The sequence below is a fragment of the Oncorhynchus masou genome, chromosome 28 (genome assembly GCF_036934945.1).
Source record: "Oncorhynchus masou masou isolate Uvic2021 chromosome 28, UVic_Omas_1.1, whole genome shotgun sequence".
NCBI lineage: Eukaryota > Metazoa > Chordata > Actinopteri > Salmoniformes > Salmonidae > Oncorhynchus > Oncorhynchus masou.
In genome coordinates, this window is record NC_088239.1 from 16,727,816 (window position 1) to 16,741,235 (window position 13,420).

The following is a 13,420-nucleotide window of genomic DNA, read 5'->3' on the forward strand; positions in this document are numbered from 1 at the left end:
GAGCCTCTTAAAGAAGAAGTTACAGGTCTGTGAGAGCCAGAAATCTTGGTGACCAAATACTTATTTTCCACTATAATTTGCAAATTCATTCATTAAAAATCCGACAATGTGATTTTCTGGATTTGTTTTTCTCATTTTGTCTGTCATAGTTGAAGTGTACCTATGATAAAAATTACAGGCCTCTCTCATCTTTTGAAGTGGGAGAACTTGCACAATTGGTGGCTGACAAAATACTTTTTTGCCCCACTGTATATGTGCTTTCTTGAGCAGGGGGACCTTGTGGGCTCTGCAGGATTTCAGTCCTTCACGGCGTAGTGTGTTACCAATGGTTTTCTTGGTGACTATGGTCCCAGCTGCCTTGACAAGATCCTCCCGTGTAGTTCTAGGCTGATTCCTCACAGTTCTCATGATCATTGCAACTCCACGAGATGAGATCTTGCATGGAGCCCCAGGCCGAGGGAGATTGACAGTTCTTTTGTGTTTCTTCCATTTGCGAATAATCGCACCAACTGTTGTCACCTTCTCACCAAGCTGCTTGGCGATGGTCTTGTAGCCCATTCCAGGCTTGTGTAGGTCTACAATCTTGTCCCTGACATCCTTGCTCTTTGGTCTTAGGTGTCATGACGTTGGCCTGGGAGAAGGTTTATGACAGTCATAAATACCTCTTTCCACCTTTTTCCTCTCTCTACCCTACTGATGTTACATTTGCAAAACTCTTGGTTAACATGGAGATTCTGGGAACATCAGAAGGTGGGGGAAAATTAGCTATATTCTGGTAATCCGACCAATGGAACATATGCGGTGGTACTTAATGAGTATGATGTCAGTTCGGTTGTCATCTGAGACATTCTCATCAGTGATAAGATGACATAAACTCTACAGTGGAAAGTCTACACATCAGAGTTATCAGATTCACATGTAATTGTTGTTCAATTTAAATGTTTGAATATTAAATTATTTGTGATGGGATGAAATGTGATTTTAGCTTCTAAAATGAAAGATTTGGGTTTTCATAAGGTAGGGCTCTGCTCAATCAGTGTAAAGGGACATGGACTATAAAACTTTTCAAACACGCCCTCCTCTCCCTTCCTATATAAGCCCTTGATGACAATGTAACCTCCTGTGTTTAATTATTTATTAACTAAATACCTAACTCATCACACAGAATTACACATACACATAATTAAATCAAAACTTGATTACAAATTACGTCATAAAGGAAAATGTCCCTAGCAGGCGGAACAGATATGACAGCTTGTTACACAAGGACGTGAGGATGTGAGGACAACGGTCCGATGTCAGAATGGTTCAGATAATAACTACAGAACGAAGCCAACATCAGTGTGAGCTTTGGTTGCGAATGGTATGAACTTTGAACTCTTATTCATGACAGAAGTGATACCTCCTAGCCAGTGAGTTAGCAACAGTCGCTGCAAACGAGGGTTAGGAAGGAACAGACAGAGTATCCCGTCTACCAAACAACGACGTTACTACAATGTATTCAATTTACCAGCAGAGACATTCTTCAAAGGACGAAGGACTCGGTTGGGCAACAAGGCCTTCCATCTACCACCAACCTACCGAAGCGCAGCTCAGATTAAATATTTATTGCATTTTCCTTTTCCAAATTGGCGGTAATTTAGAATGCATAAGATACTGTAATTACGATAACACAGCTTCGCTCTTTGTTCCTCAGTCTTCCCGCTCTTTCACTTTCACCCACCCCATTTTCTTTTGTGTAACAAGCAGTCATATCTGTTCCGCCCGCTAGGGACGTTTTTCTTTATTACGTAATTTGTAATCAAGTTTTGATTTAATTATGTGTATGTGTAATTCTGTGTGATTAGTTAGGTATTTAGTAAATAAATAATAAAACCCAATTTTGTATTGCTGATTCAACTTGTTAGCCAGGGTTCGTGCAGATAACTAACAATTTACAACTTTCAGATGAGACTGAATTAAGATGACGATTAATATTGACTTCTATTGATGTAAAATATGACTAAGTCTTTAAGAGTTTATTCGGAAGATAACAGCTCTATAAATATTATTTTGTGGTGCCCGACTCTATAGTTAATTACATTTACATGATTAGCTCAATCAGGTAATATTAATTACGGATTAATTATTTTATAGAAAAGCATGTCATATCACTTAATCTGGCATAGTGTCACACCCTGACCATAGTTTGCTTTGTATGTTTCTATGTTTTGTTTGGTCAGGGTGTGATCTGAGTGGGCATTCTATGTTGTGTTTCTAGTTTGTCTGTTTCTGTGTTTGGCCTGATATGGTTCTCAATCAGAGGCAGGTGGTAGTCATTGTCTCTGATTGGGAACCATATTTAGGTAGCCTGTTTGGTGTTGGGGTTTGTGGGTGATTGTTCCTGTCTTTGTGTTTGTTACACCAGATAGGGCTGTTTTCGGTTTTTCACGGTTCTTGTTTTTGTATACTGTTCTATTTTAATCTTGATTAAAGATGTATTAAAATAACCATGCTGCGTTTTGGTCCACCTCTCCTTCAACAGAAGAATCCCGTGACTCATAGCCAAAGACACGACATAGGCATGGTGGAGAGCTTGGAATCTGATTGATTGATTGCTTCTGTGGACAGGTGTCTTTTATACAGGTAACAAACTGAGATTAGGAGCACTCCCTTTAAGAGTATAAAAGTATAAAAGACACCTGGGAGCCAGAAATCTTTCTGATTGAGAGGGGGTCAAATACTTATTTCCCTCATTAAAATGCAAATCAATTCATATAATTTTTGACATGCGTTTTTCTGGATTTTTTTGTTGTTATTCTGTCTCTCACTGTTCAAATAAACCTACCATTAAAATTATAGACTGATCATTTCTTTTTCAGTGGGCAAACGTACAAAATCAGCAGGGGGTCAAATACGTTTTTCCCTCTCACTGTATGTAGACTTTCAGATACAATTTTTTCAAGGACCTCATCTGATAAGTAGAGCCATTTCCCTTGACCAGTTGATGCCCATACTAAAGAAAGCACACACAGTAGGAAAACCCCCAGGGACTCTAAAGGATGAGGCCAGAATGAGGGAGAGACATTTGATTTGATTCCACGCAGAGAATTAGCAGCATCAGAGAGGATTATAGTGTGAAAGCAGCACTATGTATTGACAAAATAGGATTTTCTCACCAGAGGATAGACTGGAGCCCAATGACGACATAATTCAATGTTTTAAAGGGATGAGGGGACACACAAAACGTATGAGAAGACAGAGTAGGATGAGATAAATACAGTTGCAAAACCTCTTGCTGCGGTGTGCCCTACTGAACAGGACCCAAGAAAAGATTGAAAGGTGTCAGGGCAAAGGCAGGGCAATGCCTCAATCTCCCTCAACGGTGGAGGTTCCATAGGAGGGTCAGTCAGGATGCTTCTCATCACACATGGATTTGTCCTTTTCACTTGGACAGCTTGATCTGAATGGCACTGCAGCTATCGTTTCATTACAGTCACATGACTGGACTGACTCCTGTCAGGGCAGATGCCTTTAAACGAAAGGTCATACACAAGCACAGATCTAGGATCAGCTTTCCTGCCTACACCATTAGAAGGTAAAAGTGCAAATCTGACCATAGATCAGATCCTGAAAATGTCACTTTCAGAGATCTCACTTTTCAACCTGCCCTTTCAGAAAACAATTTCAAAACGGTTCCGCTGTGGCCATCTTGATCTAGTGATGTCATCTTCTTAAAGTGAAATCCATAGAATCTAGGGCTGGGAATTGCCAGGGACCTCACGATACAATGTATCACCATACTTAGGTGCAGTTATTATATGTATTGCAATTCTCATGATTCTACATGTATTGCAATTAGATACTGATATTATTGCTCACCATATATCTGCTGCAAAAACAAGAGAGAGGCATGAAAAGCAACTTTGGGTCCTATATTACTATTGTAATCATTAGAACAAGTTTTGATCAGTCATGGAAATAAAAGTGCTGAAAACCAATTGGCTCAGTATTTAAAAATAAGCTGGAAAACAAGCTATACAGGAAAAAATACATGTTTTGGTGAAGGTGCTGCCAACCAGAGCACAAATAATATTGCGATACTGTCAAAAATAATACTGTGATATATCTTCTAAAATAATATCCCAAAATGTAACTATCGATTTTTCCACCCTTCACTAATAGAAAGTGCATTATTGGAGGGAGAGGCTTGAACCAACATCAGACCCCCCCCCACACACACACACACACACACACGTACAGTCTTACCACTTCTATTCAATGCCTGTCATTCATCAATGTGTGTACTGAATTCTAATCACACTAGAACTACCTGAGTCAACAAACACAAAGAAACCACCATTGGCCAATGAGTCAATCTCATGAAATACTGTATGCATGCAAACCTCAACCCGTGTTTTACACAGCACACCACTCATTAGTACAATCAACTTGAATGGCCAGCCACTCTCAAACCTGACAGGGGAATGTTTAACGACTAGCTGTAAAAAGTGGTCATCTCAATAAAACGACAAGCCATAGTGGTTCACAGTTTTGTCAAGTTAAACCGATGGTGTAAATAAATCATTTAGCAAAACACACTTCCACTGAAAACATGAGATATGGTTGGAGGACATGGTGTGAAAAAGTACTCAGATGCACAACAGCATGATTCAAGTTAGCGTGATAAATCTAGAACTTTTGGAACAACAGAGTCAAAAACAATGGCAAGAAACATCACAAATAGCAACAGCAAAATGTTGACATATTTTGATGGGATTGCAGTTTGGTAAATAAAGAAGTAAATAAATAAATAAAGCAGTGCAGTGTTCATCTTATCAACCTGATAGGATAGACCATAGCTAACGTGGCTGTTTAGAGGTTGAGATACATAGGGCTATAATTCATCTACACATATATATATATATATATATATATATATATATATATATATATATATATATATTATATATATATATACATATTATACACACAAAACTATGTGGACACCCCTTCAAATTAGTGGATTTGGCTATTTCAGCCACAGCCGTTACTGACAGGTGTATAAAAGCGAGCACATAGCCATGCAATCTCCATAGACAAACATCGACAGTGGAATGGCCTTACTGAAGAGCTCAGTGACATTCAACGTGGCACCGTCATTGGATGCCACCTTTCCAACAAGTCAGTTCGTCAAATTTCTGCCCTGCTAGAGCTGCCCCGGTCAGCTGTATATGCTGTTATTGTGAAGTGGAAATGTCTAGGAGCAACAACGGCTCAGCCGCGAAGTGGTAGGCCACACAAGCTCACAGAACGGGACTGCCGAGTGCTGAAGCCCATAGCACTGTCCTCGGTTGCAACACTCACTACCGAGTTCCAAACAGCCTCTGGAAGCAACATCAGCACAATAATTGTTTGTCGGGAGCTTCATTAAATGGATTTCCATGGCTGAGAAGCCGCACACAAGCCTAAGATCACCATACACAACGCCAAGTGTCGGCTGGAGTGGTGTAAAGCTTGTCGCCATTGGACTCTGGAGCAGTGGAAACGTTCTCTGGTGTGATGGGGATCACGCTTCACCATCTGGCAGTCCGACAGACAAATCTGGTTTGGCGCATGCCAGGAGAACGCTACCTGCCCGAGTGCCAACTGTAAAGTTTGGTGGAGGAGGAATAATGGTCTGAGGCTGTTTTTTCATGGTTCGGGCTAGGCCCTTTGGTTCCAATGATGGGATATCTTAACGCTACAGCATACAATTACATTCTAGACGATTCTGTGCTTCCAACTTTGTGGCAACAGTTTGGGGAAGGCCCTTTCCTGTTTCAGCATTACAATGCTCCTGTGCACAAAGCGAGGTTTATACTGAAAAGGTTTGTCAAGATCGGTGTGGAAGAACTTGACTGGCCTGCACAGAGCCCTGACCTCAACCACATTGAACACCTTTGGGATGAATCGGAAAGCGCCCACTACGAGCCAGGCCTAATCACCCAACATCAGCGCCCGACTTCACTAAATGTTCTTGTGGCTGAATGGAAGCAATTCCCCACAGCAATCTTCCAACATCTAGTGGAAAGCCTTCCCAGAAGAGTGGAGGCTGTTATTGCAGCAAAGGGGGGACCAACTCCATTTTAATGCCCATGTTTTTTGAATGAGATGTTCTACGAGCAGGTGTCCACATACTTTTGCTTATGTACTGTATATTTCCACGTCTATGTGACCAACATTTCCGCACCCTGGGTAGTGGATGAGAGTAGAGCGAATAACGTTTTCAGCACCTTGGACAGCGAAATCAACACACGAACTGGCGCACAATGTGGAGCCAGATGGGGTTATTGAGCACCACGGGCAGTGAAACGGAGCGGGTTTTGGCGATAAAATGCTTTATAGGCCTTACGTAACTTTTTTACACAAACTTTGAAAAGTTAATCAATTGTGGAAATGTAAAACAATTTTAACGAGCTAAAGCGACCCGATGACAGACTTCGAATGGTTGTCATTGATATCACAAAGCCTGGTGGTTTACATCAATAAGACTGTGAACTTGAATAAGCATAGCACAGGCCTACTACTCATTTATCTAGGTATATCATGCAGTAGTTAAAACATGACTGTTCCTGTGTATTTCCATCACATCTTATTTTCAAGAGAAAAAAATCAGACAGGACGCTGCGCAAAACTTAAATGCTGAAAATGTGCCGCCATGTTCGCAAATAAAACCCCCCTGTCCGAATCTAATTACACCAGCCCCGATATAATTTTGTGCGCGCCATCTGTCAGCTAAATAACGTAGGCAATTTTGGACCGAGATACTCGCCCACAAACAGCTGAAGAATGTTCCTTAGCGGCAGTTCAATAATGAACAGACAGTAATATTCAACTCGGACAGTAACTACCGTCTGACCACATTACATGACAGTAACGGAGAAACTGCACGGAAAGGCTCTCATCCAATAACTGTACACAATTACGCAGAGCCTGTTTCATTCTGACACGTTTCCTTTGACGTGATATATCGTCGGTCATTTGATGAACTGAATATATAGCCTATGTTTACAAGACATATAATAAAGTAATGTAAAACCACTCTTCTCTTCTGAATAAAAATGCCATGATGACAGTGAGTTATGCACGCGGGGATAATAATTTAATATCTGCTGCATGCATAACCCTCTGCCGTCATGACATTTTGATTGGATGCGCACAAGGGAGCCTGGCTAAAGAAGGAGGGATGCAGAGGGGCGAAATGTGTTTCTTACATCCTCTTCTTCGTCCCCACATGCGCTCCTCTGTTGTTGGCATTGGAAACGGGGCCGTACGTCTTGACAGGGGCGCGGGATCTTCACGGTATTCTCGTCTTCAACTGTTTGCCCGCCGAGTAGGTGGCTAGCTTCAGGTGGGTTGGGGAAAGATCTATTGGTGTTGATCTTGCCCGTGAACCTCTGATACATCGAAGCCATGATTCCATGTGGGGGAAAAGACCCTACAGCATGCCAATAGGGAAACTGTGAAGGGATGTCGTCTAATTGACGCGGTGTTAGTTTAAAACTTATATATAGGCACGGGTATCCTTTTTAGTCTCGGAATCAGTGCCCCGAACAAGCAGATAAAAGTATTGTCAAATTATATATTCGATTATATATTGTCCCATTTCAGGTTTGTAGGATAGTCAATCATACAGATAGGTCCAGAAATAACGAGCCAAAATTAGTTGAGGTCTTACTCTGAATTCACAGCACGTAGTTTCATCCTTCAAACCGTTTGGGGAATAGGAATCCTTTCGATTGCAATCGATGCATCCGCAATGTGGTTTCTGATGATCGGTTGCGAAAAAAATATATGAATCATTTACAGCATACAAAGCGTTGGTTATCCGAAGCTGAAAGAGAGAGTTGCTTCAATGCTTCCCTCTTTCTCTCTTTCGCTCTGCTGCATAAGAAGTGACCGCAGATAGCAAACTGTTCAAAGACTTCTCAATACCACATCACTCATTAGGCTACCTCTTAAATGAACGATGCCCTCGTGTTCTGTCCCACTTATCCAAGCGACAACATCTGAAAAAACAAACAAACACCAGAGCTATGTCAGCCCAAAACGAATTATCACCACTTTGCAGATTGCATAGGTACAAGGAATCTGTTTTCCGAGTTTATTATGTTTTCCTCACGGTCTCCCCGGTGCTGAGGGTGCCATAGTACAAGAGTGCCCCCCTGTGGCGAAACGGAAGGTGAGATAAAGGTTATGAAAGTCGGAAAAATGTATAAAACGGCTATATTGTCACTCGATTCGGTTAATAAAGTTATATTACTGGGTAAACTTAGTATTCTAAAACGATAGAAAATCAGCTATAGGGACAGTAAAAATACACACAACTTCGGGCATGCACAATCGATAGCCATGTGCCACAAAGGCATTTACACCACATCATATCAAAGAAATCAAAGAAATCTTTAGCTGAGTTACAACAACTTCACTTGGATATTAATAGTCAGCATGTATTGCCTACAGTATTAGGACCGGGGTACTATTTAGATGCCATTCTAAGAAATACACACAGCAAGCAGCTGCAACAGAGCATGGAGCATAATTCTATAGCCTAAGTGCCATGAAGCTTAAACTGCTATTCTGCCTAATGCTGCGACTGCAAAAGCTATTTCCTGAGCAGAGTTTTTAAGCTGATTTAAACTTGTATTGCCTCAAAGAGTAATTGGATACACAGAACATATCTCTCTCGCCCATCAGCACCGTACAAGGATATTATTTTCCCGCGGGAACCTGGGAGAGACCAGAATCATCTTAAACTCATCCTGGCTGTCTCTATGGCATACGGAACACTTTAGGCAGGAATTCATAGAATAAGGGTATCTGCTCTGTGCTGGGGGTTTTGCATACGCAAAGGGCTCTGTAAATGATACATGCTGCTACAACATACCTGCCGGGGACTATGATGCATATGCAACAAGTGTTCAGATTCACCCAAAAATTGAAGTTATTAACATATATTTGATAGGTTATTAGACAACACAGGTGGTACACTGTACATGGCACACACACACACACACACCTTTCCTGTGGGAGGGTGAGATGGGGAAAGGAGTGCTAGGCTTGGTGATGTGGATAGGCTACACGGTAATTGTGATTACATTTTGAGCAGCAGTACCCTGCGGTGCAGTAGCTAAGAGTGCATATATTCTAGCACCTCCTCACATTCAACTAAAGCACAGGCTCTGTGGGGTTAGGATTCAGCCATATAGCTTAAAAAGAGGGCGTTGCTGCATCCAAGGCATCGTAGTTATCAAGGGAGAAGGGATTGGCCTATCTGCCGTGCTCTAGAGACCCAACTCAAATCTCAATAGAAGACAGAGAATGGGCAGGGTCCTTCCAGTCATAGAACCATAGGGATATTTCTACAGCAATACTCACATCTAGTTACCATCACTCAGGAATTATGTCATAACAAGCTAAAGGTATTATCAAGTATTAATAACTTATTTAAATGAAAACAGAATTTAAAAGCAACAGTAGGCCCAGCCTGTTCGTCTTTAGGTTACTGTTGGGTGCAACATGTCTACAGCTATCCATTGATGGCATTTTTCTATGTTCATGTTTAAAGTCAGGAGTACTATCACAGCAGTAGTTAAAAGCAAGGTCAGGTAGTGATGTCACTGTCTGTGACGCAGAATCAGAAACATGCACAGGACAAGGATGCTGCCACTGCCATGGTACAGAACTGCCACACCATGGAGTGTATTTGCCTCAGACAACAGCTTAACCTACTCTATGCACACCGGCCCATTGCCTGGGCAAACAGGACACATCCACACCTCTTCATTATAGTCTGGTGGACAGGAAACAACAAGCAGTTTCCCAAAAACAGACCAACACTGGCACCTAGTGGATGGATAATGGTGTTTTATTTACATTTACATTTCTTACTTTTCATTCCCGGTTGTAAAATATTCCCCCATATCCAACCACATACACTGATCAAAATTATAAATGCAACATGTAAAGTGTTGGTCCCATGTTTCATGAGCTGAAATAAAAGATTCCAGAAATGTTCTCTCAAATTTTGTGCACAAATTTGATTTACATCCCTGTTAGTGAGCACTTATCCTTAGCCAAAATAACTAAAATGTGCAGTTTTGTGACATAACACAATGCCACAGATGTCTCAAGTGTTGAGGGAGCATGCAATAGGCATGCTGACTGCACGAATGTCCACCAGAGCTGTTGACAGATAATTGAATGTTCATTACTCTACCATAAGCCACCTCCAATGTTGTTTTGGAGAATTTGGCAGTATGTCCAATCGGCCTTGCAACCGCAGACCACGTGTATGGCGTCGTTTGGGCGAGCAATTTGCTGATGTCAACGCTGTGAATAGAGTGCTCCATGGTGGCGGTGGGGTTATGGTATGAGCAGACATAAGCTATGGACAACGAACACAATTGCATTTTATCTATGGCAATGTGAATGCACAGACATACTGCGACGAGATCCTGAGGTCTATTGTCATGCCATTCATCCCCCGCCATCACCTCAGTATCTGTACTTGCACACTCATCTTCTGCACATCTATCACTCGTGTTTAATTGCTATATTGTAATTATTTCGCCACTATGGCCTATTATGGCCTATTTATTGCCTTACCTCCTTAGTTCTACCTCATTTGCATACATTGTATATGGACTTTTTCTATTATATTATTGACTGTATGTTTGTTTATTCCATGCGTAACTCTGTGCTATTGTTTGTGTTGCACTGCTTTGCATTATTATGTCCAGGTCGCAGTTGTAAATGAGAACTTGTTCTCAACTAGCCTACCTGGTGAAATAAAGTGCAATTTAAAAATTCTAAAAAATAAAATGTTTCAGCATGATAATGCACAGCCATATGTCACAAGGAACTGTACACAATTCCTAGAAGCCGAATGTCTCAGTTCTTCTATGGCCTGCATACTCGCCAGACATGTCACCAATTGAGTATGTTTGGGATGCTCTGGATCGACGTGTATGACAGCGTGTTCCAGTTCCTCCCAATATCCATCAATTTAGCAAGACCATTGAAGAGTGGGACAACATTCCACAGGCCACATTCAACAGTCTGATCAACTCTATACGGAGGAGATGTGAGGCAAATGGTAGTGACACCAGATACTGACAGGTTTTCTGATCCAGGCCCTTACTTTTTTAAAGGTATCTGTGACCAACAGTTGCATATCTGTATTCCCAGTCATGTATTAGGGCCTAAATAATTCATTTAAAATGACTGATTACCTTATATGAACTGTAACTCTGTAAAATCTTTTAAATTGTTGCATGTTGCATCTATATTTTTGTTCAGTATATTTTCCTCAATGTATCATCTATCAGTGACAGTGTACTACATGCAAATCTGATACATACACACATACAGAAAAACAGAGATTAGGGGAAACTTAATCATGCCCGGTATTGCAAGGTATTGTGCAAGGTATTGTCCCTCTCCGTTCTATAGGATGGATTTTTTTCTGATTCCGCTCTGCATTATGTGAGCTACACACAAGCCTACTGTCTCCCAAAGGAATGCAGCTATTCCAGACAGTAGCAGATTGGGGATCCATGTCTCCCAAACTGGGGATATGGAGGGATAAGGGCCCTGGCTCCTAGGGAGGTGAGGATATTGGGGGCCCTCATGCGTGGTGTTCCCAAACCATCACTGTGATCTAGTCAGCAGTGGCAGCTCTTTGACAGTTAATGGATGACGCACGCACGCACGCACGCACGCACGCACGCACACACACACACACACACACACACACACACACACACACACACACACACACACACACACACACACACACACACACACACACACACACACACACACACACACACACACACACACACACACACACACACACACACACACACACACACGCACAACTCAGGGTGGCCAATCACCCTGTTACCATGAAAATGACAGCACAAAGAAATGGTTAGAGAGATGGGTTCAATTCAATGTCATATTATATAAGACTACCAAATAAAGAAATAAAATGAATTCAGTAATACACTGAACACTCAACAACGTTGACTACAGTCCTTACTGTGAGAGAGGAACTTCTTTCAATCCAAGTTGAAATTCATTGCACAAGTTCTCTGTCCTTGCTAATAAGAAATGTGGATAGGTCTACTGATTCCATTAACTGTGCAATTAACATCTGGCTTTTTCCCATGTTTATCAGCCAAACACAATAACTGTGTATCCAAACAATTACTAAAACACCTACTCTACTCTAATACTGCCTGATTCAGAAAATAAGACTCTATTATAGATGCACTGTTATAATTAGTAATTTCTCCCAATGGATGCTCTCTGCTGTCCGCAGTGAAACTCTTCTATTGGGTTTAATGAGTCAAAGATTGATGGTACAGAATATTATCACACTGCTGAGGGTGGGTTTCAGAAGGCTCATTCATTGTCTCCATTTGATTTCACCTGTAGGCACAGTGAGTATTGGTGTCTTCCCGGTAAGAGTATATTTTGTGAGTATTAGTGTCATTCGGAAAGTATTCAGACCCCTTCACTTTTTCCACATTTTATTTCGTTACAGCGTTATTCTAAAAATTGATTAAATACATGTTTCTCCTTATCATTCAACACACAATACCCCATCATGACAATGCAAAACAGGTATTTAGAATTTTTTGATAATTTATTACTTTATTTACAGAAGTACTCAGACCCTTTGCTATGAGACTCGGAATTGACCTCAGGTGCATCCTGTTTCCATTGATCATCCTTGAGATGTTTCTACAAATTGATTGGAGTCCACCTGTGGTAAATTCAATTGATTTGACATGATTTGGAAAGGCACACACCTGTCTATATAAGGTCCCACAGTTGTCAGAGCAAAAACTAATCCATGAGGTCGAAGGAATTGTCCATAGTGTCAAGGTACAGATCTGGGAAAGGGTACCAAAATAAGTCTGCAGCATTGAAGGTCCCCAAGAACACAGTGACCTCCATCATTCTTAAGTGGGAAAAGTTTGGAAACACCAAGACTATTCTTAGAGCTGGCAGTCCGGCTAAACTGAGCAACTGGAGGAGAAGGGCCTTGGTCATGGTGGTGACCAAGAACCCTATATCACTCGGACAGAATTCCTCTGTGGAGATGGGAAAACCTTCCAAAAGGACAACCGTCTCTGCAGCACTTCACCAATCAGGCCTTTATGGTTGAGTGGCCAGACGGAAGCCACTCCCCAGTAAAAGGCACATGACAGCCCTCTTGGAGTTTGCCAAAAGGCACCTAAAGGACTCTCAGTCCATGAGAAATAAGATTCTTTGGTCTAATGAAACTAAGACTGAACTATTTGGCCTGAATGCCAAGCGTCACATCTGGAGGAAACCAGGCACCGCTCATCACCTGGCCAATAACATCCCTACCGTGAAGCATGAC

The 13,420-nt window shown here is 41.5% G+C and overlaps 1 protein-coding gene across 3 annotated transcripts in view; it reads right to left on the reverse strand.

Annotated features, from left to right (window-relative positions):
• LOC135517273 (dipeptidyl aminopeptidase-like protein 6) overlaps positions 1 to 13,420 on the reverse strand; it is a 297,746-nt gene that overhangs the window by 178,642 nt on the left and 105,684 nt on the right. Inside the window, exon 1 of one of the 3 annotated variants that reach the window (XM_064941418.1) lies at positions 7,236 to 7,584. The exons of the other annotated variants lie outside the window; for them this stretch is intronic. Within the exon in view, the coding sequence (XP_064797490.1) occupies positions 7,236 to 7,436 (201 nt within the window). The 5' untranslated portion in view covers positions 7,437 to 7,584. Of the gene's footprint in view, positions 1 to 7,235; positions 7,585 to 13,420 lie in introns of those variants that run through there. 3 annotated transcript variants of the gene reach the window in all.